The sequence below is a fragment of the Microtus oregoni genome, unplaced genomic scaffold (genome assembly GCF_018167655.1).
Source record: "Microtus oregoni isolate MIOR12 unplaced genomic scaffold, Mior012 000015F_ref0000493, whole genome shotgun sequence".
NCBI lineage: Eukaryota > Metazoa > Chordata > Mammalia > Rodentia > Cricetidae > Microtus > Microtus oregoni.
This window is the reverse complement of record NW_024543074.1, coordinates 30,753,385-30,778,220: the sequence shown is the minus strand read 5'-3', so window position 1 is coordinate 30,778,220 and position 24,836 is coordinate 30,753,385. Positions and strand designations below refer to the sequence as shown.

Here is a 24,836-nt window from a genome sequence, read left to right as displayed (position 1 = left end):
GTGTGAAAAGCTAGCAAAAATTAACGGCAGATGCAACCCAAAGAAATTGCACGCACGGAAGTAATGAAAGTCAAAATGGATGCACACGAGAATATAAACCGAAAGGGCTCAATAATGCCAAGAGCTTGTTCTTGGGAAAGTCCAATAAAACTGAGAAACTCCTAGCAACAAGTATCAAGGTGTATAAGTAAAATAGCAAAGATATAAATAATCAATACTGAAAATGAAAACACTCTTACGGACCCCACAGACATGAAAAAAAGCTACAGAGAAGTTCATGGGCAGTATTATGCCAAGAAACTTGAAAGGTTACATGAAATATACACAGACGCGAGAAAAAAAATAGAAATTTTGGATGTGAGATTCATGATTAAGGGCCCAGTGAGCTGGCTCAGCAGGTAAAGGTGCTTGCCACTAATCCTGGCACCTGAGTTCCACCTGGACCCCACATGGTGGGAGAGAGAATCAACTCCCGACTCACCTCTGCTCTGACCCCGCATGCACTACTGCACACATAAATAAATAAACGTAATAAGACTTGTGATCAATCTATAACTCTATAACGTGTGTATGTGTATATGTGTGTATGCATTTCCCATGAGTGGATTCCTGCATGTGTAAGGGGTCACACGTGTGTGTGTGTGTATGTGTGTGTGTGCGCGCGCGTGCGTGAAAGTGGAGGCGAGAGGCTGACACCAGCTGTTTTCATTGATTGTGCTGCACTGTATACAGTGAAGCAGGGGCTCTCACTTGGACCTAGAGCTTGGCGATTTGGCTAAGCCTCGCTAGCCAGCTTCTTCCAGTTGTCACGCTTGCAGAGCAAATGCCTTCTCCCCATGCCCTGTAACTTAAAGCCCACTAATGCAGGGGCACAGCGGCACCCACCTATAATTCTAGCACACACGAGGCAGGAGGATCAGCCTGGATTGCACAGTGAAAGACCGTCTCGACAAAAGATTGATCTAGGCTTTGGTTTCCGGTTCAGGGGTCACCTACAGTGAGCCCATCAGCCTCTGGATCCACTTACCGGGCCCAGTCTTGGGAGGTTCTTTTTTAAGTCAGACAGTGCCTCTCTATCAGAAAGGCTTTAAGCTCCTCTTATCTCTGTCTCCTTCACCAATCCACGCCACCTCACCCACCCACCAGCTCTGCCCCATCAGGTGGGAGGGGATTACCTCTGACAGATATGACATCCATCCGCTCTCACTGTTAGGCCTCTTGGAGTAAGAGTTGTAGAAGACGATGTCTTTCACCAGGACAGCCAGCGCTCTCAGGATGAACGAAGCAAACAAGTTCATGTGGATGTAATTGCGTGTGCAGTGCAGTTTTCTGCACAAAAGAACACCAGATGTCCCCTCCAGAAAGAGTGCCTGAAAGGGCACACCTGACCTGTCGCTTGGGCGTCTGTCACTAGAGACAGAGGTGCATATACAGACTGCTGGTCTAGGTGCTCCTACTTCTCTGTGCCTTACCCTTCCCATCTGTGAAATGGGACCACTAAGTTGCTCCCTAGATAACATGTTTGGCATGCCAGGCCATGCGGACATGGCCTTTCCATATTTCCATATTTTTCCGTATTTTAGTTGACTCACTTGTAAAGGAGGACAGCTAACAGTAACCTTCTCGAACTAGAATTGATCTTGAATCAGATGAGGAGGGGAGTTAGAATGGCTGGCAGCTGGCAGGAGTCCAGAGGCCTCATTCAAACCCTAAGACTACCATGACTTTTCTGGGGAGGAAAGAGGGTCTTGTGTGCAAATAATGGTCCTTGGGGGACTGTGGTTTGTCTGGGTTGTAATGGCAACGGGTATGATCAGAAATTTAGAGTCCAGAGTCCCACTTCAAGTTCTGTCTGTGTATCCAACTGCCTTTCCCACCGGTAGGGACTTAATATCCCTCACTGGAACATTCTGTCCTCTCATCTAAAAAAGAAATGGATGCATTCAGGAATCTCAGGCTTTCAGCTCTGAAGACCCATGACCTCACCCAACAGAGTCTTCTACTGTCTCCCAGTGCTGACCCCTGAGCAAATCACAGGACACATATCTGGCCACATGTTGTGGTTCTACTCACCGAAGACACAGGAAGAGTGTAAGGGCCAGCAAGAGCGAGATGAGAGAGAGGGAGTAGCCCACGGTGTACATCAGCTGCAAGGTGGACAGCAAGGCATAGTGCTCCACCTGGACACGGGAAGAGCAGACATGACCACCGGGATGCCGTCTGTAACCCCACCTTCACCTCAGCTCCATGCCCGGAGTCACCCAGGGACCAGGTACGACTGAGACACAGTCTGAGCCGCAAGCCTGCTGTTAGGCCTTTCCTTCTCAACTCTGTCAATACCCAAATAGGCAGCCCCAACTGCCTTGGCACACTTCAGAGCCACAAAGCCCCCGTGGGTAAGAGCCTCCCTGAGTCTCAGGCCATGGCTGGACTCACAGCCCAGCACTCATCACCAGGACTCACTGTATCGGAAGGAACTAAACCCTAGACAAAGGATGTCATGGTCGATTAGGGTGAGGACCTTTTGTAGTTTGTTAATATGATAAATTTTGTTAGTTTTTAGATGTTAAATCAACGGTTTAATTGAACTTGGTCATGACACTTCTTTCTTTCAGAATATTTTTTGGTTGGATTTGGTCAAATTTTGTCTGTGTTCATAAAGAATGTGTTGTCTTTGACAGGTCTGGAGATATCTGTGTGACAGTTGTCTCATAGATTGAGTCAACATTCTGGGAATTTTTACAGAATTTGTAGTCTTTTTTTCCTCTCCTTTTCTTTGAAATTGAATCAGGTTTTGCTTCATGAGCTTTGAGAACCTGTTAACAGGTTGTTGATATTATTATTGTTGTTGTTGTTGTTGTTAGCGTATCTATTCTCCTGGTGAATTTACCTCTTTACTACTATGATATTTATTTGTTTATTTAAAGGCAGGGTCTCACTTTGTAGACCAGGTTAGCCTTGAACTCACAGAGACCCACTTGCTTTTATCTCCCAAGAGTTGGATGTGTGTCACCACACCGGTTGGAATGTTACTCTATATCCTGGTGACATTCACTGCTCTGAAATCTACTTTGTCTGATATTACTATAGCAATCCCCCTTCCATCTAATTAGTATTTGTTTTCAGCTGTCATGGCTTGAATGAGAATGGTCCTCATAGACTCCTGTGTTTGAGTACTTGGGCCAGTTGGTGGAACTATTTGAGAAGGATTAGGGAATGTGGCCTTGTTGCAAGAGGGATGTCTCTGGGGTGCGCTTTAAGGTTTCAGATGACCCGGGCCATCCCCAGCCTCTTTCTCTTTCTCCCAAGGTTTGCAAATGAGGACATGAGCTCTCAGCTGTTCCTGCTGCTAGGTCTTTGCCCCACCGTCACAAACTCTAACCCTCTGAAATCTTGAGCCCCAAACTAAATGTTCTCTTTGGTAAGCTGCCTTGGTTATAGTGTTTTAGGACAGCAATAACAAAGTAACTAAGACAACAATGTATTTTTTAAATCTTTTAAATTTTTAAAGATTTGTATTTGAAGTTATTATCTTAGAGATGGTATATTGCAGACTTTTGCATTTTCTTAACACAAACTGAAATCTACCTGCTAGGGGTGTTTAGATCATTTATATTTAATGCTGTTATTTATCTAGCTGGGTTTAACTCCATTGGTCTTTTTCTTTGTCTCATATTTTCTTTACCCTCTTTTCTTCTGTTTCTGTGTTATTTTGAATTGACTTGCCTCTACTCTTTCTCTTTCTGTGATTTAGTATGCCTTCTTTCGATCTTCAGCAGCGGCTTTGAAATTCATGGTAAACATTTTTAAATTATTGTAGTCTGCCACGAAATCATATTTTATGATTTGATGCATAATTTAAAAACTTTGGCATTGTATAATGACTCATCCTCCATCCTGACCATTTTGCTGTCACTGCCATCCATCCATTTACTACAACGCATCCCATAGGCTACTGATGCATCCCTATTGCTTTTGCTTTAACTAGTAGTCTCTCTTTTGAAATATGATAAGGAAATTGTCTTTTGCTTTTTCTAGTGATCTTTATTCCTTTGTGTGCATCAAAATATTCACATGAGATGTTTTCCTTTCTATGTTAAGGGTTTTCCTTTATTCTTTCTTACAGTGGTAATCTAGATGCAAATCTTTTGAGCTTTAAAAATAACCCCAATTACATCTTTATCCAGAATTATTTTCTATGGACCTGTGAGGCCTCCAGATGCTCTTGTGATTTCCCTTCTAAGACTGACTCCTTACAAGAAGTCCTTGGGGCTGGAAAGATGGCTCAGTGGTTAAGAGAGCAGATTGCTCTTGCTACAGAATCTGAGTTCAATTCCCAGCACCCACATCAGGTGGCTCAGAACCACCTGTAACTCCGGCTCTGGGGCAAGGGAGATCTGATGACTCCAGCTTCCATGGGCACCTGAACTCATGTGCATACAGACCCACAAATATACACACAATTTCTTTAAAGTCTTCTGTAAATGCCTCTCTTGATTTATTACAGCACTTGGGACCTTAATTGCATCACTATTATTATTGTTATTACTATTCTTATTTTATTCTGTGTATGTGCATATGTGTGTGTGTGTGTGCGCACACGTGTGTGTGCTATGTGAACTAAAGTGCACTCCCCAGCACCTGTGGAGGCCTGATGCTGATGTTGAACATCTTCCTCAAACACTCTCTGACTGACTTTCTGAAGCAAGGTTGAAGGTTGATCTCTCACAGAGGCTACAGCTATCCAATTGGCTAGGCTGGCTGATGAATAAGTCAATAGCAAAGCAAAAACCAAACAAACAGCAACAATGAAATACCCTGTCTTTGCCCCCTCAGTACTGCCATTATAGATGTATATCCTCAAACTCATTTTTTTAAAGATGGAGTTTCACTGGCTGGCCTGGGAACTTACTATATAGACCACATGGGCTTGAACTTATAGAGATCACCTACCTCTGCCTCCACAGTGATGAGGTTAAAGGTGTGCACCACCATGCCTGGCTCAAACTTATCCTTTTATGTGCTGCTGGGAATCTGAACTCGGGTCCTCAAGCCTGGACTTTCCCTACTGACTCCTGTCCTCAGCCCGCAGTCACATTGCTCACTAATCCCTTGTTCCCATTCACCTGCTTTCCTACATGGGTTTCTACAAAGAGCTCTACCTTTCTCAACCCTGAAGTCTCTGGCAGCACGTGGAGACTTTACCGGATCATCTTAACATCACTCGTGTTAGTGGGGATATTAAACTGACAATTTTACCAAATAGCAGAATTACTTATCCCTGGATTATTTCTTAAAATGGAGGCATGTGTTTGATACTTGCAGGAGTGCCTCAGGCAACCGCTCATTTTCGGTGTGTCTCTAAAACACAGGTCCTGAGACAAGGATCAGAATGCATTCAGTCTTTTGGGAAAGTAAAAGCAATCCACCGGGTGGGGGATGAGGAATCAGCTAGGACACATGGAGGGTGCAGCATCGAGCCAGTTGCCACAACGGGACAGCTCCCCAGGGTTACTCTGGAGGCCTCAGAGTAGCGCATCAAGACCAGAGGGTCAGGCTATTGTGTAGTCATCCACTAAGGGCCACCCCTGAGAACATGGGGTCCCTGGTGATTCTGCCCTGTATTTTACCAGAAACCCAGCAAAGACGGGGAGGTGGTGAGAAGTTAGGGTTTCCGTGCTACAATGATACGGGCAGGGCACCAATAGCACATGCTACAGAGTGTCATTTAGGTCACTACCATGTTCCAGCTATTTCCTGAAGGGTCTAAAACACCTGCTCTTCGGCTCACACTTGGTACCAAAAGGCAACTCTTCAGTCATTTGCATGCTTATAAAATGCCACTTGTAATGGTTCAAATCCCCAGATCCCCACAGAAGCTGGAGGAGCAATGCAGGCATTGGTAATCCCAGCACCCTACAGGGAGATAGGAGATGGGAGAATCCCTGGCATGAGCGTGAAGGTCAGAAGACAAGGTTGGGTGCTGCCTTTCCCTTTGTTTAAGACAGGGTCTTTGACCCAATTTGGAGCACTGGACAGAAATCTCAAGGTCCAAATCAGGAGCAGAAGGAGAGAGAGTACGAGCATGAAACTGAGGACCGCACCCACACACTGAGACAATGGGGATGTTCTATTGGGAACTCACCAAGGCCAGTTGCCCTGGGGCTGAAAAAACCTGGGATAAAACCGGACTCGCTGAACATAGCGGACAATGAGGACTACTGAGAACTCAAGAACAATGGCAGTGGGTTTTTGATCCTACTGCACATACTGGCTTTGTGGGAGCCTAGGCAGTTTGGATGCTCACCTTACTAGACCTGGATGGAGGTGGGGGTTCCTTGGACTTCCCACAGGGCAGGGAACCCTGATTGCTCTTCGGGCTGGGGGGGGGGTACTTAATTGGCCGAGGGGGAGGGAAATGGGAGGCGGTGGCGGGGAAGAGAGAAATCTTTAACAAATAAATAAACGGAAAAAAAAAAGAAGTATCAAAAGAAAAAAAAAAAGACAGGGTCTTTGTTTTTCTGCTACATACTCCAGGCTGTCCCCGGAGTTCCTGTCAATGTTGTTGGTTAATTTTACATGGTTGGAATCACAGCAGCATATCTGTGTGAAATAAGTCCCTTAATATGAGGTGGTATCTGATGAATAGTTAAGGGCAAAAGCTCATGGTGTCTGAGAGGCATTTTCCAGCATTTCATAAAGATAGTGAGAGTAGTTACAACCAAATGTGAATACATCAGAATCTAGGTAATAGATATTTTATTATTTTTTAACAATTGTATATGATTGAATATTTCAAGGTAAAATGCCGGAAGGTTACAATCAGCTTTTCAAGTGTTAAATTATATTAATAATGTAAATGTATTGCTACAATAAAACATTCTTGTGTCAGAGTTTTGTTGTTGTGACAATGTTTATGATAAACACTTGGAAGGAGAAAGGGCTTATCTTGACTCCTGGTGGGGAGGATGTGAGGGGTTGGGCAGCTCACATCATGACAGCTGGAGAGCTAAGAGAGCAAATCCTACACTGGCTAGCTCTTCCCTCTTCCCCTTCATCCCCACTTTTATCCTAGCTGGACTCCCAAGCTACGGGATGACAGAGCCTGAACTTAGGGGGTGCCTTCCTCCTTTGGTTAGTCCGTTCTGACATCCTCACGCACATCTTAGCGGTCTGCCCGACTAACCTCCTAAGAGATCACAATCCAGTTGAGTGACCACTAGGCTTAACCATCAGAACTATATATGACTGTTGCACCCTAGGGCCAGGAAGATGGCCTCCCAGGTAAAGGCACTTGCCTCCAAGTCTTATCTCAGGAACCCACACAAGAGAAGTGAAGAACTGACTTCTGCAAGTTGTCCTCTGATCACCACACAAATTTGTGCCATGGTGTGCATAACACACACATACAAATAAATATAAAAATGCTGAAGATTATGCCCTATGCGAATTTATAAATGATCCATATATAACAATTAAATTCTGTCTTTGCAAACAGAAAGCACTCTATGGAAGAGTAAAGAAAACAGTTTAAAACAAGGTGAACTAAGAACCGACCCCCATACTACAAGAGGACTCTGAACATAGCGTTCGTGCTTGTGCATGGATACTGCACACAGAGCCAAGAAATGCACTTAACATACATAAGGGCCCCCAGTATGTTGTTAGCGGAACATAACATAGTTTGCTTGCCAAAACTCTGAAGGGCAAAGGTTTACTAACACTGCCCTTTTTTGGGAATAATTTCAACCCACTCTGTGAAACACAGGTAAACATGGCCAGAAGCTTTTTGTTTTTAAGTATTTGAATTCTTGGAAATATTACTTGAAGAAGGAAGGAAGTGGTACCCTTCTTCCCCACCCCACCCCCCTCTGCAGGAGAATATTGTTTTTGAGATGGGGTCTTGCTGTCTAGCCTGGTGAGAGCAGCTTCAGAACTCAAGACCGTCCAGTTTAAGTCTTCCAGGGGCTGCGGTCACCAGTATACACCCTTATTGTGTTCATGTTTTGAGAGAGAAAGGTCTGCTTCCTGTCTCTCTACTCACTGACTTGGGGATGTTGCCAAGCAGACCAAAGCAGGATTTACATCTGCCAGTGAATCTGACCGCATACAAGAGTTACCTGGGGAAGCCTAGCATCGGTGTTGAGACCTAGACCCGACTACAGACCCACTGACTCAGAATTCATGAAGTCTCCCTATATTAAGTGTCTACTATGTATCTTGCACTCCATTTTCCTGGGGCTTGGGAGTGGTATCTATGATGGTGACAGTTTGATTGTTCTCAGTTTACAATACCAAGAAAGAAGATAAGAAATAGCTATTTCTAGGCTTCATTCAAAGTATGCAATTGGCATAACTTCGGCATATGGCATAAGCCAGGTTGTCTTGAGATAAACCTCACGTGTCACTTCAGTCCCTTTAAGAGGTGAGACTTGTCACACGGTAAAACTGGATAGGGAACATAGAATTCTACCAACTCAGAACAGAAGATAAGGCTCCTGGCTCATCTCCCTCTCCTGTCTCCAGCCCGGCTGGTCCAGCCACTCTCAAATCTGCACAGAGATCCCATCAAGGCTGGTTCTAAGTGTTGACCCTCTGTACTGCAGTCTGCAACACCGCGAATCTTCTCCACAGTGCAGGCCGACTCTGCCTTTTCGCCTCTCTAGAGGTCTCCAGACCCCTGTGTGTCCTCTTCTTCTCCACACGGAAACACTCCCAGTCACCTCTTAAGAAGGCGTGGGGTGAACAATGATGATGAGGGGCTGCCAGCCACATGGGAGCCGAGGAAGGCATCCCAGGCAGTGACCAGCAAGCTCAAGGGCAATGCGGCAAGAGTGACTTTCCTTAGGTTTCCCCATCTCTCCTCAGAAGTGGAGGTCCGCCCACTCTTTGACCCTGAGTGTGTGCTTTTCTCTCATCAAGGACGTTCTCGCTTCCTCCTTCCATGGCCGGTTCCTCCTCACCCTCTGTCTCAGCTGGGCAGCCTTCCTTGCCCCGAGACTGCATCAGTGTCCCTTTGCTATGGCTCTGAGCATCCTATACTTTTGTCCCAGCGGCTAATCACCCTGTTTATATGCCCTATGCGACTCCAAGAGCCTTAAAATCAGTAACTGCGTCTGGTCGATTATTGGTGCAACGGGGAATTCAATGAGGAGTGAGGTAGAAGTGGCCACTGAGCTGCTCTGAATGGGGCCATGGGCCATCTTGCTTGGTAAGAGACAACTGAACTGAAACATGAATGTTGGGTTGTTTGGGGAAGTTGTTCCAGACACAGGACACGGCAGGTGCAGAAGCTGGGATGCTTCTAGAAGAGTCCCCCTGGGATTTCATGTTTCATCCCACAGAGGAATAAATTCCGTGGCTGCCATGGGAGTTGCTGTCGGGTGATTGCAGCCCTTTCCCAGTGGAATCTGGAGCAGAAGAGCTGGTGGGAGGTCCCGTGTGTGTGTCCCCCAAAGCTGGCATCCCCTGGGCTGCACCAAGTTCCTGTTCCAGGTGCTTTCACAGCAAACCGGTAAACTCACCTTTTGTTTGAAGCTGTAGTTCCCTGAGCATTCTGAGTCATCCTGCCAAATAGTTGTGGCGTTCTCTCGCGTCTGCCAAATCCCCTGAGCCAAGCAGTGTCTGTAGGCCCTTCTTGGGCTCTCTGAAAGTAAACAAGGCTCTAGAGGAAAGGTCAAAACACACAGCCCATTCCCTGAGCTCACTGGAAGGTCCTCACCCTTGGCTAAAAAGCTGTGGAAAATACCAGGGGAAAGGGATTTTCGGTTTTCCATTTGGGGGCTCATTAGCATCCCCACTGTTTATTTGGGATGGGAAGAAAAACACGGAAGGGTCTAGATTTTGTAACTAACCATGATCCTCTAATGTCCGTAGTGTTTACACATGTCTCCGAAGCTAGAAGGCCCCTGTGACTCAGAGATACTATAACCCTGTAAGGTACAGTCTACTAGGAGATGCTGACCTGAGCACCTATGCATCTCCCCCTACTGTCCAACAGGTGGCGCAATGAGGAAGAGAAAGCCATGGGTGCAAAGCAGGCAGGCTCAGGACTGACACATGGTAAGTCCACTCACTCTCAGAGCAGTGTCCTGGATTCAGCTCTACATTCTCTGAGTCTTACCGATGTCTTCATCAGGAACTGGGTACAATACTGCTGCCTATCCTCTGTGATGTGAAGGGAGATGGTGTGTGTGTGTGTGTGTGTGTGTGTGTGTGTGTGTGTGGTGTGTGCAGACGATGGGTAAGTCACTCAGCCAACACTAAGGGCTGTTGTCACTTGACCACATCTACCCTAGAAGCCCCATGAAAGGTCCTCCTACCTGGAGGATCTAGTAGGACACACAAATGAGACGTGGAAATTTCCATAACGTTCCGATCCCAACCCTATACTTCTTACACTAACAGTAGCTATTGCTCGTACTTAATTAATCGGTACCCACCCTATCCAGAAAGCACTTCCTCCTGCCCAACTGACATCTCAGACAACATGCTCCAGCCAAGCTCTTCACCATCTCCAAAGCTGCCCCACCCACAGATTTACCCACCCCAGAGGATGATAAGCCCATCCTGGTATCCCCTAACCCAGAACCTTAGAATCATCTCTGTTCCCTTGCAGCTTCTTAGCCCTGTCCGCTCCATTAGCAAGTCATATTCTCTTTCACTCAGATCCTAGATCCGACCCTACCTTCTACATCCCCTTCCTTCCTAGTTAGAACTCTTCTTTCTTCCCTGGTTTATTGCTAACTCTGCTGATGGTATTGTCCTCACGGCTATGGATTGCCTAGTTGCTGTATTTCTGCTCAAAATCTCCCGAAGGCTTTCTAAGGATGAGAGTCCTTCTGTGGCCGTCCACAAAGGCTTGTAGGAACTGGTCTCCTCACCTCTCGGCCCTCACCTCTTATTGTTTCTCTTCCTCCTTGTTCTGTGTGGGTTTATCCTCTCCCCTTCTCAGAGGTATGCTCCTCTCCAACTGCACACCACAGTATGGTGTGTGCTCTCTCCTGAACACGACCCTCTTTGGGCTCCAACTCATAAGTCTTCACTGAAGCATCACCTTGCCATTGAATCATCCTTCAGCCACCCATTGCCCCTGCCCCAGTCCTCCCATTCCATCTCCAGCCCTTTGTCACATCCACACAAACAGAGGATGCCTGTGACCATTGTCTACCCTTCTTACTACAGTGCAAGCCCTAGGAGAGGGATTTTATTCTAGTTTGGCCACTAATACACCCCCAAACATTTAAAAATGGTGTTCGGCACACAGTGGGTACTTGCTTGATATTGGTTAAATGGGAAAATGGCAATAATGTCACATGGAACTTGTGCTGGCCATGCCAATCATAATGCCCCTGGGAGGGCACAGTTCAAAGTTGAGCTGGGGAACACACATGAAAGTGTCATAAACTGTTACAAACACTAAGACAAAGACTGTGCTGGTACAAGAGAGGCCGCAGAAAGACAGGGGTCCATTGACTTCAGGGGAGAAGCTGGAGGAATGCTCTAGAAGGATGGAAAATTCAAAGTGAGAGCTGAAGTTGGACTTGCAGGCAGAGCTTTAAGGGGGCATCCTGAACAGCAGAGAGAACATAGGCATAGGCTAGGAACAGTGCAGCCATGATGGGGTACAGACAACGCAGCCATCGTAGGATGGAGATATAACGGGGTGGTACAGTGCAGTTATCATGGTGTGAGGACCGTGTAGCTGTGATCCCATGCTGAAAACATGGGTTGTAGTCCTGGTGGGAAAGAAAGGGATGCTCACATCCCTCCTTTGGGATGTGAGTCTAATTCCTCTTTTCAGTTGCAAAATTGGTGTGTTTTGACCGGCAACTTGAAATTGCTTCCACAGAAAGAAAGCACCTCACAAAGGAATGGGCTGAGAGACAAAGAACTCTGCCGGAGCTGGAACAGGCAGGGACCTCACATCCACCATCCCATAAGGCCCTGAAACCTTTGATCTGGCCTGAATTGAATAAAAAGCCCTCTGTAACAGAGAACAGAGATAGTGGAGGCCACCTGGAGCTGGCTCACGCTCCTCCAAGAAAGGATGGTTGACCTGTCAGATCGACGTATCTTCTGGCTGTCATCTCACGGTTTCCAACAAGCTGTAGGTGTTGAGGAAATTAGACCTTTCCTACCACCCCAAGCTGGGCCAAATTGTAAATCAATCTATTTCCCTTTTTATAACTTCTGTTTCCTACTTTCTTTTGGAAACCATGGAAACCGAGGCAGTGGGTAAGGACCTGCGTGTCTGGTAACGGCAGCTGTACATATGGACCAGCCTGGGAGCTATTCATCTTGACTGGAGAGGAAGAAGAGAAAGCAGGCCAGGATGCCAGAGAGGTCAGCAGGACCAGGTTGCCAAAGGTCGCAAATGTCATTCTCAGTTCTTGAGATAGGGAGCCAAAACAGGGGCTGCCACTTTCTAAAGCTTTCCAGGGAGTGGTGGCAGAGGGTGAGGGCTGAGACTGGGGTGGTAAGGACACCAGGAAGCAGCTAAGCGAGGCAAGGCTGCTGAGCTACCCCAGCACCATGGGGGAGGAAAGGGAAGAGAAGCAGGTACCAACCAGATGACGTGGAGTTAACACAGGGCCAGGTGAACATGAGGCAATGCCTGATGGGCAAGAGAGGAGGCTCCTGCTTTTGTTTCTCCTAATCTATTTCCCACTTCTTTCTGTCCCTCCATTTCTGTCCTGTCTGATATATCCATTCCACCACCAAATTTTTTTTTAACCTTTTCCCTTTCTCCCCAAGGCTGTTATTTTCCTGTCTGGAAAGTTTTAAATTCTCCATCCAAGTCCCATTAACAACACCAATTTAATGATACTTCTTTCAAAGCTGATGTAAAGAAAGCCGTAGATTATTTTTTTTTCTCTGTACAAGAAGCCATACGTTGTACAGATAGGCGCTCCCCAGTCTTTCTCGCGTCCTTTTCCTCCAAATGACCAAGGTTGAGACCCTTGCGTTCTTCCCACAACTGTCAGGTTCTGGGGGAGTTGAATCTAGACTCTAATCTATACATTAGCCCAAAGTACTGTATAAGGACAGCAGACAGGAGCCTACAAATTATGGGGGAACAGGGATAGAATATTTGTCTAGCATGTGTGAGACCCTCGGTTCACTTTCCAGTGCTTAGAAGGGGCAAAGGCAAGGAAATAAGACACAATACTGCGATTATATAAGAATACCTTAAGCATGAAGACTTAGGAGAATCTCTTGGTTAGAGTTCTTTCTAACTTCCCTCTGGCTGCTCTACCAGGACAATCTGTCCTTCAAAGGAACTGTCAGAAATGGCTAGGAAGAGACCCATTACCTTCACTCCACCCAGGTAGAAATGAAGGGCAGGGAACAGAGACATTTCCGGGAGAAGAATGAGGCCAGCACACAAACCGATCGAACGTTCCATTGCAAAAGATGCCTGTGGGGAGAAAAGAAGGAGGAGCAAATGTTAGTGTTCTCCCACAGGCTCTTCTGAGAGAGATAGAAAGATCCAGAAGCTTAGAGCCCACTTTTCCATCTTGGGAAGCTGGTGTAACCTTTGTAGAGGCCAACACAGATATCCTTCTCTCTGGAGCAGCCAAGAATGAGGAGTGGGACTGGAAAACACAGGGATGCTGGATGTAGCCCCCAACACTGCCTTTGTCTACCCAACCTGACCCCCAGTCACTGTACAGAGCATACTGGTTTTGCTTTGTTCTGTATTAACTGAACTCACAGAAACTCAGGGTCAGGGGTAAGATGTTTGGGGGTCCAGTCAGCGACTTGTGTTCCATAATTAAGTAATTGGCAAGGTTCACTAATTTGAGTATAGAAGACAAATGATAGATCGAAGGGGGTCTGTGGAGGTGCAGCTTTTGGTCACACATATTTAGCACTATTCTATGTATTTATAGCTCTCCATTTGAATGTTAGTTCAATAAATTATTAGAGAAGTTTGGATCACTGTAAATTTAGAAGATGGTTTATGTATCAGTTCTTGGTAACTAGAAAGTCCAAACTTAGAACACAGCAGGACAAACCTCCTGGAATTCGATGGAAGCAGTTCCTGGGCTTCTCAGAAGCCAAGCATCACTTTCTCCCATCTCCTTTTTATTAGTGTGGTACCCAAGGGCTTCTTGAGATAAATAAGCAGGTTCCTAGCATTAAACCCCTGTTTAATAATGACCCCGGTTAACCCATCTCTGAGCTACTGCAGGTCACTGCCAACCTGGTTGCCAGGTAACAACACTTGCTCTGCTTACGTAGCCACTCTGCTCACAGTCCAGCTCTATATGAAGATGACCTGCCCTACTTTGATCTGAAAACTAGTATTCCCCTGAAATGAAAAGGGGATTTTGTAGTTGACATCAAGCCTGAGCCAAGGGAGACTTCACAAAGGGCTAGGGGTGCTGGCTTTGAGTCATGTTCTGGGGGAAATAGAGTTGCTTCTAGCACTACTGGGCAGCTGAATGAAATGATTGACAGATGTCAAGAGGAGGAAGGGAAGCCTTTATCTGTTATCCATCCATGACGTTCAGAAGCAGTGAGTCACGGCACTTTATGATTTTGTTTTCATTGATTTGGTTTGGTGTGTGTGTGTGTGTGTGTGTGTGTGTGTAGTATGTATGGATTCACCTAATGTGTCAACATATGGACAGGCAAGGCTACGGACTGACTCACCTACGACACGTTTGCTAGAATGCTCTAAACATAGTGTAGACTGGAAAAGGGGGATTCCGTTATTGTTCAGAACCAGCTAACACCCCCAGGAGGTGGGGAACCTCCATGTACCTAAGTAGCTTCCCAGGCCAGCCTACAGGGGTCACTCGTGTCAGATGGCAAGATAGTACGTGCACTGTGCAGAGCACTTCAATCAGAGCAGCTTCGCCTGCATGCAGCCCATCCTACCTTACCATGAGAAGTGAGTCTGTATTGCTTCCCCTGAGCCTGGTTAATTGTCCTATCCAATTGAACATGGAAGGAATGACACAGGACTTTCAAGGCCAATTCACAGAGGGAACATGGCTTCTGGTCAGGCTAACTCTTAAGAAGCAAAGCCATACAGTGTGAGGAAGCCCCGCCTCAACAGAGAGGCTGGGTGAAAGCATCCTGGCTACCAGTCACTACTTTACTCTAAGAACCAGTGTCAACCCCCTGATACGAACATGAACATCCCTTTGGTGATTTCAGTCCCCAGTCTTTGAACCTCTCAGCTACATCCCAGATATTACAGTGCAGAGAGAATCCATGTCCGGAGGCCCTGAATCCTTACCCCATGAACCCGGAGAGACAGTAAAGGATTCTCATGGCTCTAAGCCACTAAGTTTGAGGGCAGCTTGTTACACAGCCACAGATAGCTATTGCACGTGCTTACCAGAAGGTTGTTTGCGCAAGTCTCTCAGACACTTCTCCTTATACTGAGCCCACTTCCGAGTTGTCTCCTCCAGGAGAGATCCTGTAACCTAAGCACACAGAAGCATGGTCACAGCCAGACACGGTGGCGCATGCCTGAAATCTCTGCACTTGGTGGTCTAAAGCAGGAGAACTGTGAGTCCTAGGCCAAATAGCCTGAGCTACATGGTGAGATTCTACCTTAGAAAGAAAACAAACAAGCAAAGCCAAACAAATGAATAAAACCAAAGCAACAACAACAAAGAATCCACAAGATCAATCCCAAGAAGCTGCGAGTCTAGCTTTGGGCCTATGTTCTCACACCCGGGTCCTCAAATCACCTTCTGAAATAGTCCATGCCAAGAAACAGAATTTCCTTGGTATCTCATGTTCTACTTAACAATAATTCTGAATTTTGCCTTTATTCCATAATATAACTATAGTTGTTTTGTCAAAAGTATGATTTTTTTTTTCAAGATCTTCAAGGTTGACATTTCAAGGGAATGTAACAGTAGGGCCGAACTTCCACACTTGGACAGAAATGCTTGAGCGCTCCTGAACCATGTAGATCTCCAGAAGAAAAGCATCTTGCTGAGAGGAGCCTAACAGCGCGATTAAGAAGGGCACACACATTACACACACACACACACACACACACACACACACACGCACAATGCACTCACATGTGTGAGCATGAGCAACAAGGTGCTAGGGGAAAGACACACTAACAGAGGAGGGAAGGGCAGATCAGACTTAACAACTAAGGTGGCCAAAAGAGACCACCCATTAGTTCTAGATGGGGGTCACTCTTTTGGGGGTAGCAGCTGATTGTGTATGTTTAGTTAAATTTGAATGACTTAGGAGGAGTATTGCCCATTTTTCTAGAGGCTCCTGTGTACCTCACAGTTGCACCTCCCATATCGCTAGCACATGATGGATGAGCCCCTTTTACTGGCTAGAGACACGCTGCTCATCTTCCTATCCCATATCCCTCTTTCCTCCTCGGCACAAGGCCTGACACACAAAGTGGGCTTCAGCAAGAGTCCACCACTGAACAGCAGGGGAAGGCCTTGTGAAATGGAAAGAAGGTCTAGGTTCACAGAGAGAGGCCGGTAGACTAACTTCCATTACGGGAAAGCCCTCAAATGTAAGCTGCGTCTCCGAGGTTCTAAGGACAGGACAGTCAACATTAGAAAGAAAAATATCCAAAGGCCTCAGGCGAGAGTCTCCTTGGTGGCATTGGTTCTGGACATACACACACACACACACACACACACACACACACACATACACACATAACACATGCACACACACACATGCCCACACACACATTTTGGAAAAGGGCTTGTGTGGTGACATCGTTGGCCCATAGGTTTCCAAAATTTTTCAGTTTGTGGCACCCCTAGCTATCTCAGTAATTTTCCAAGGCATTCCCAGACCAAAATAAGGTGGGGGAAGAGAAACTTAGGCCCTGTTTATTAAGTAAATAAGTCCAAACAGTTTGTAAATATTTATATTTTAACAACTTTGAACCTATCGGACATTGCACAATTTCTCAAACTTTGGGATGGGATTAGACATCACCACCTCCATTTCCTGTTCCAGGCTGGTTTTGCTCTGTTTGGTACTTGCTTTTTTTGTTTATGCACAGTACCTGCAGACCATATCTCTCATGGTCTAATAGTAAAGTCAAGCAGACATGGTGTTATGGAGCACAGCCACTGGGGTGGGGGTAGGAGGACCAAGAGTTCAAGTCCAACCTTAGCTACACTGTAAGTTTAAGGCCAGCCTGGGTTACATGAGACTATGTCAATTAATTGGATTCAGGTCTTGGGATGTAGCTCATCCCTATGCTGGCTTGACATGTGCAAAGCCTGGGTTCTGTCTCTAGCATGACAAAAGCAGAAGAAGATATGAACATCTTGAGCTAAGAGTTGGCATGGTATCTGGACAGTGATGCAATCACTATTTCCTCCAAAAATTAAGATTTCCCATAGAATTCACCCACTGAATTCACCAAAGGTGTCCTGGGCACCTTGACACACAGTCTGGGGACCATGACATTAGTCAATAAGGAGGAACCATGAGAATATAACAGCTGGACTTACCTCCTAGCTTCATTTTCCAATGAACCTCCATTAATAATAGCCCTTTCTGCCGGGCGGTGGTGGCGCACGCCTTTAATCCCAGCACTCGGGAGGCAGAGGCAGGCGGATCTCTGTGAGTTCGAGGCCAGCCTGGTCTACAAGAGCTAGTTCCAGGACAGGAACCAAAAGCTACGGAGAAACCCTGTCTCGAAAAATAAAAAAAAAAAAAATAATAGCCCTTTCTGAGTTGGATCCCAAGAGAAACCAAGTAAGTTTATTAAGATACCATTTCATGGAATAAACATCCTAATCGGAGATTAAATGACTCATATTTTTCTTTCAAAAATTTCAGCAGATGAATTAATAACTAATCAACAAGTTTTCATAATCCTCCAAATCATGAAAGTAAGACCCTCCCTTGCCTAAAGGGCTATTTGTGCCCTGTGGCTCCTTACCCAGACCTGCCTAAGGAGGAGAAGATGAGCTCAGTCTCTGGACTAAAATTCTCCTAGCTCCCTTGCTCTTTGCCAGGACTAATGGTGATAGCAAAAGAGAAAAGAGTCGGCAAAGTGCTTTGCCACACAAGCAAAAAGCCCTGAGTTTGGATTCCCAATACCCATTTTAAAAGCCAAGCCTGGGGGTACATGCCTGAAATCCTATAGTTACAGAGGAGACGACGGGGGACCCCATCTTACAGGCCAGCTACCCTGGCTGAATCAGTGAGACCCTGTCTCAAAAAACAAGGTGGAGAGCAACTGAGGGGGACACCTGACGACAACCTCTGGCCTGAGAGTGTGCACCCAAACACAACCACATGCAACCACATACGCAAATCACACACAGTGGGAAATGAACTAGAGATTAAAAATCACCGATCTCTGTGAGTTCAAGGCCAGCCTGGACAAGAGCTAGTTCCAGGACAGGCTCCAAAGCCATAGAGAAACCCTGTCTCGAAAAACAAAAACAAAATAATAATAATAACAAACAAAACCAAAATAAAACCTACTGAATTTGATCAGCCTAGGGGAGCTAGACAAACTGATGTCTTTGCCGGTACTTATTTAAAACACACCGGAAAGACGGGAGGCATGTCTAAAGCCAAACCCAGCTGAGCTTCCAGCGTAATGGGGAGAAGAGATGCACGGTGAGGCCAGCTTGACCTTCATCCTCTCTCCCTACCTAGACAGCCTGTATCCATGACCAGCTCAGCTGGGAAGAGATGGAGAAGGTGTGCGTAGAAGGAGAGCATTGATTGACTCTGCTCACACAAATCTCTTTCTGTGTTAGAGAACTGAGTACATCACAGAACAAAGAAAGGGAAAGGCCCAGGCAGCCAGAAATAGGGAGAGAAGAAGCACAGCCTTCACCCCACAGAGCACCTTCCCTCCCAGATGCTTCTCTCCACACAGGTTTCATCTTACTTCCTTTTCTGTAACCAACAAAGGAAGCCATATTGTTCTGCAAACTTTATTTTTTCACCTCAAAGGTTCATCCATTTCAAGCTGTACCCAAAACTGCTTTATTGTTGTTATTATTCAATGCCCCTTTTAATTGCTGCATATAACTCAGTGAACGAATGTGATACAATTTAACTTTTAAACCCCCAGCACAGGACAACAGCAACAACTACTTTCGGAGTTACTTTAGGACGCTGCTAATAGGATGAAAATCCTCCTAGCTAGGCCTTTGGGAGCTGCGTGTGAATCACAGTTCCTGGGGCAGAGAGCCCACACATTTTTAAAGGTTTTTGATAGCGTACCACTGAACTGTTTATCTCTGCCAATTTAATTTTTTAAGCCCTGTTCCCTCTCACACACCAACCAGCGATGTTTAAAATCCACTTCTCCTAGAGCCTTTAAGAGTTTGTTTTTAATGCCTAATAATGAAAATGAGGGGTGGGTGGGTGTGAGCCAGCGCCATTTCACCAGCAGCGTTTAGAAGCTAACGTAGCTCTGAGAATTTCTCATTAAGTGAATTTTATGAAGATTTCCTGCCAGCACACACATGCCACAGTCATTTATATCTCCGGGCAGGGAACTCATGTATGAGTGAACTGCATGAATGTCTACACAAAGCCTAGCAATGTATAAACATCTAAAGGCTCTGAGGTTAAATTTGGATAATCAAGGGGAGATTCATCAGATCCCCAGCCACATGCTGCAGAACAGGCAGAACCACACACAGTGTGTGCACTCACAGTCTGAGTGACAAGAGGCCAGGAGACCCTCTGCCCAAGGGCATTTTCGATAGGGAAACACCAGAGTAAAAGGGCTAAGGTACAATTTGGTCAACGTTGCCGGCCTGAAGCACTGCAGAGGCTGCTGTTATACACAGAGTCATATGTCAGCAGCTCCCCAGAGTGCTAGAGAAGACAGGGCGCAGGGCCACAACCCGCCAAGTCGACACAACGGCTCCCCAGCTCATGAGTGTACGTGAGGGAAGGCAGTCTTGTAACTCCCTAGAGCTTCACGCCCATCTATTTAATGGGTCCACTAGTCATGTTCTTCTCATTCTGCAGGATGAGGTGTAAGGAGGCGTCTTCCAGTGGTATGGCCAGGGCTGCAGCCATGCTGGTGTGTGCTGGACAGCTGGGCACATAGGAATCGGGGCTGCAGCCGTGTCGGTGTGTGCTGGACAGCTGGGCACATAGGAATCGGGGCTGCAGCCGTGCTGGTGTGTGCTGGACAGTTGCACACATAGGAATCGGGGCTGCAGCCGTGCCGGTGTGTGCTGGACAGTTGCACACATAGGAATCAGAGCTGCGGTTGTGCTGGTGTGTGCTGGACAGTTGCACACATAGGAATCAGAGCTGCAGCCTTACTAGTGTGTGCTGGACAGCTGGGCACATATGAATAGAGAATGAACAGAATGAAACCGCTGGAGACATTGGGTGTTTGTAGGGATGCCCAGAGACTGCAAGCAAGGATGGCATTCCACCAACTCTCCCTACAATGGCATTGCCAGTCATAGAAGAAGCAGCAGCCCAAGGTCACCTGCTCCTTGGGGATATAGTCCCCTCGTAAGACCTTGTCACCATAGCAAGATTCCCCAAGACCACCAATTGTCCCCAAGTTGGCAGATCATGAGGGATGGAGGCAGCCTGAGGGAAAACTTGGAGGCAGCCAGTCCTGTCTAGTCTCTAGCAGAAGGGCTGGGAAAGGGGGCACCTCTGCCCGCCCTGGATGCAGGGTGTTTTCATTGTGTAGCTGCAAACGGGGACTAAGAAGCCAGTCCCTAGGGAGTTTTCTTTCTTGGATGAGTGACATTGGAGTCCCTTCCAACCACAGCCCTGAAGAAATGAGACCTTGGGAAGGGAAGGAGAAGGAAAGGGCTAATCTCCTTGGATAAGAATCAAGCAAGCTACTGAGGCATCTGTGAGGGACATGCTAATACATCCAGCAAGCCCTCAGCTCTCCTACAGTGGGTCGGTACTGATGAGTGTGGAGCAGTTCCTCGCCCTCCACAGGCTCAGGTTCCCCCTCTATAAAGTGGGGAGACTTTCCCTCGCAGGGCTGCTGAGAGGACGGAACGAGATCATAGAAATGGGGACACCCGACACCAAGCTCAGTGCCACTGACTATTGGTGTGTTCCTGCTGTTTGTGTGTTTTGCCACTAAAAAAAAAATAGATAGCAAACTAAATATAGCATGAGTATTCGCTGTTTTAACGTGGATGTGAATGAAGTGTTGGGTGTGTAGCCCCCAAATGTGAGTGAGGGTGAGCTCCACTTGGTGGGATCACTGTGATTTGTATCGGACATAGGTAAGTCTTTGGATTCGATGTCTTTTAATATTACAGACCACAGACTACAATAAAGAAAAAATATAAATATTTGCAATAGGAACAAAAGAAAAGAGAAAAGACACAGAAATGTGACTCCCCGTGACCATTCAAACCAGGGAAGGGGCTAAGAGTGTACAGGGGGTACAAGAAGCCACCCATGAAAGGTGACATGGAAGATGCTTCTAGAAAGACGTACAGGGAAGACTGGGACACAAATAATCTGTGCTTCATCATTTCAGCTCTGTAAAACAATGCACAGACAAGAGATTTAAAAAAGCCCAGCCAAAATACAGCAGTGAACAGAACGCTGTGGTTATGGCTGAGTAGCATTTCTTAATATGGTTTTCTTCTTCCCAAATTGCCTCCAAGGGACCTCAATTGCTTCTACAATCAGAAAACATGCACAACTGATAATATTAAGAAGAACAAGGAATAAAAATCTGTTCTTACTTGCTTGATGGAAGCCAGCAGAAGCAGGGTGAGGAAGGACCTCCTAGGGCCCCAGAGCAGACACATCCCGTGAGAGGGGAAAGGATCAGTCCTCTGGGCCACAGGGTTGCCCACCGGTTGTGCCCGTACCTGGGGCAGGGACCCCTTTCTGCTTCTACTGGGCACTGCCGGCCTTGGTTGGGGCCTCATCTTCCTGGCGCCCTTTCACAAGTGCGAGCACATCCCTCCAGCACTCCAAGATGTACCACAGGCGGTGGCCTCCTGCATTCCTCCTTGTCCAGAGAGGAAGTGTTTGCACAAGTCCTCTGCAGGCCGCTGAGTGTCTGAGCTGCTGTACAGCGATCTACCGAATCTCCAAGTTTCTCATCCCCCGCCTGCCCCTCCTAAAATCTTAGGAGATTTTTCCCAGACCTACCCCAAGACGGCTATGCTGCCTGGGACTTCCTCAGCAGGCCCAGAAGAAAAAGCAAGGCGTGCTTTCCATCCTGAGGATTCTGCTCCACACATACGACCAGCCTGAGGTTCGGACAGCTGGAGAGGATGGGCTGGGATGCCAGGTCGGTGTCTTTTATGGCAGAATTTCTTTCTAGGGCATCAAACTTTTCTAAACTGCTCTGGGGCTAGCCACAAAGGCAGAGCCACCTCAGAGCTCTGGTTGTGTCAAGGTAACAAGGGCAGTTTGCCTGTCGCAGAGACAACACCTCCAGACCCAAGGTCTGCAGCCAAAGCCCATTCAGTGATGAGAGTTACATCTACACAATAGCAAAACAATGGGTAGAAAGCACAGAGATTGGCGCCTCCCGATTGCCCACGTGTTCTGAGCAGGCCGTTGTGTTCTGAACACAATGATGCTCTGACCACCTGGATACTTATGGAATTCATGACCCACCACTTACTAACCAACACCCCATCTTCAGTTGTCAGTTACAGAACCTTCCATCCCCTTTCTAGCAAACCTCCCAAGCTCAGCTACCAGGTCAGGGGCTGCCCTTTATCTCTCTGGCTTCAGAGCAAGCTCCCATTCTCTAGCAGGTGCTTCTCTGTCTCTAAGGCTCTGCTTGGGCCCCCTCATCCTACCTCTGTCTAGATGGTTCCCAGCATTCTCTCCAACTTTTCCAATTGTAGACCCAAGTGGAAGGTGACAGACAAAATGTCAGAATGGCAGGAGTCAAGAAAAGCAGGTTTCTGCCCCCCTCCTCCCTCCCTCCTTTCCTCCTCCACCTCTTTCTTTTTTCACATTTAAGTCAAACCATAGCGCATCTCCATTAGCTGATCACAAGCAGTGAATTCTGAACATTCGGGGGAAAACAGGTGAATACCACTATATAAAAGTCCCCAAAATCTTAAAACCCTTGTGTGGCAAGATTCAAACCTTAATAGGGAAAAGATCAGTCTGAAAAGGACTCCCAGGTGGGCTTTCGTGTTGGTGTGATTTCCAGAATCAGCATGGTCATCTCTTTGGGACGACAGAGAGCAGAATAAAGTGGCAAGGAGGGAGGAAAGCGTGTGTGTGTGTGTGTGTGTGTGTGCATGTATATGTACGTGTGTGGTGTATATGTGGTGTGTGTGCGTGCATGTGTGTGTATGTGTATGCATGTGTGTGTGGTGTGCGTGCGTGTGTTGTGCATGTGGTGTGTGTGTGTGCAAGGTGTGTGTGTGTATGTGATTTGTGTGTGTATGAATGTGTGTGTATGTGTGTGTGGTGTGTGTGTGTGTGTGTGTATGTGTGTAATGTGGCTATAAAGCTATTCTACACACATCAAAGGGGAGATCCCAGGTTGCATCGTGGGGGAGAAAATGCGTGCTTTGTACGAATATTCCATCTCGCTTCTTTGAATGTTTCTCAAAAGCATTTCTCCTTTTCCTCCCCACTGAAAGGACTTGCCTTGGCCTGCTCAGTACAACTTCCCCACCTGCCACCTATCGGGATGGATGCCATAGGTGACAAAATGTGATAAACCTGTCTGTGAGAGCACTGCCTGGTTTCTAGGGTTACCAAGAGCACAGAACACAGGGGCTCAGGCCTGGCCAGCAGGGAAGAACAGATGGAGGGACACAGCACAAACACCGCTGCCCGTTTACATCTGGACGTCTCTGGTGCTGCTCCACACGTAATGAGGAGGCCGCCCGCAGTCTTCCGAAGCCACGCAGACTCTTCCCGCTCTCCTTTCCTTCCTGCTTTCAGGCTTATTGAGTTTCTTATGTAAATTTCCACTTTTCCTGGAGCTCCTAATTGCCTTTCCTTTCCCCGTCCTAAAAACACTGGGTTTAGTTTTTGTTTTATTCTTCAGACCTAACTAGAAGACAAGTTTCTTGGGAAACTCCACACTCGTCCCAGCCCTTTAGACTCGGCCACCAAGGGGGCGGGACCTAGCCTTACACTCCCACAGGATCTTCAACATCACTCCAGCAGTGGTCCATTCTAGGGAGACATGAGTGACTGCCCAAGGGCTTTGAGTCCCCTGGTTGGTGTGACTTTCTGCAGCCAGCTGAGCACACGTCCCTCCCCACTCTGCCCATACGCAAACCTTGAGGCAGACTGCCTGTGTTTTGCTTCTCCAAGTCCCTGAGCTAAACACCAGTCCTCCGCAGTTTCTCTTTCCTATGGCTGGACAAGAAACAGGCCCAGAAATTCCCCCAAGTTTTCATATTTCTTGTATGCAGCCCCTAACTTCTAATGCTTCCGTATGCAAACAAAGGTTTGTGAGAGTGGGTGTGGTCTGTGAAACTAGACAACAGAGGCTGCCAGAAGCTGGGAGGAGAGGGAGTGGGAAATTGTTTAATAGCGGCAGAGCTTTGATTTTGGATTTTGCTGAGGGGAGTTCTGGAGATGGAGGTGAACAGGACACAGCCACGTGACCATGCTTACTGCTATTGAACTCTACACTTAATGGTTAAGGTAGTAAAATTTTGTTATGCATATTTTCCACCAACTTAGAAAATGGACCAATATCCCCTGCACATATTCATCCTAGGGAAGACAGAAAGGCCCACTCTGAACTTGACAGAAGATTATCTCGGGCCACAATGCTTCCATAAATGCTGTATGCTGGAATAAACTCGGGTTCCCCAGGGGATAGTGAACAAGCTGTGTCAGGACACCAGATGGCAGGGCTAGGGGATGGAGGCTGTGAAGCAGTGGAG

The 24,836-nt window shown here is 46.8% G+C and overlaps 1 protein-coding gene across 1 annotated transcript in view; it reads right to left on the bottom strand.

Moving 5' to 3' along the window:
• Glp2r (glucagon like peptide 2 receptor) overlaps window positions 1–21,773 on the bottom strand; it is a 57,235-nt gene extending 35,462 nt beyond the window's left edge. Inside the window, exons 1-6 of the mRNA XM_041665838.1 lie at window positions 21,693–21,773; window positions 15,356–15,443; window positions 13,316–13,420; window positions 9,525–9,646; window positions 2,074–2,180; window positions 1,176–1,329 (exon numbers count right to left, since the gene is read on the bottom strand). Of these exons, the coding sequence (XP_041521772.1) occupies window positions 1,176–1,329; window positions 2,074–2,180; window positions 9,525–9,646; window positions 13,316–13,420; window positions 15,356–15,443; window positions 21,693–21,758 (642 nt within the window). The 5' untranslated portion in view covers window positions 21,759–21,773. The remainder of the gene's footprint in view (window positions 1–1,175; window positions 1,330–2,073; window positions 2,181–9,524; window positions 9,647–13,315; window positions 13,421–15,355; window positions 15,444–21,692) is intronic.
• Between the last annotated feature and the right edge of the window lie 3,063 nt (window positions 21,774–24,836).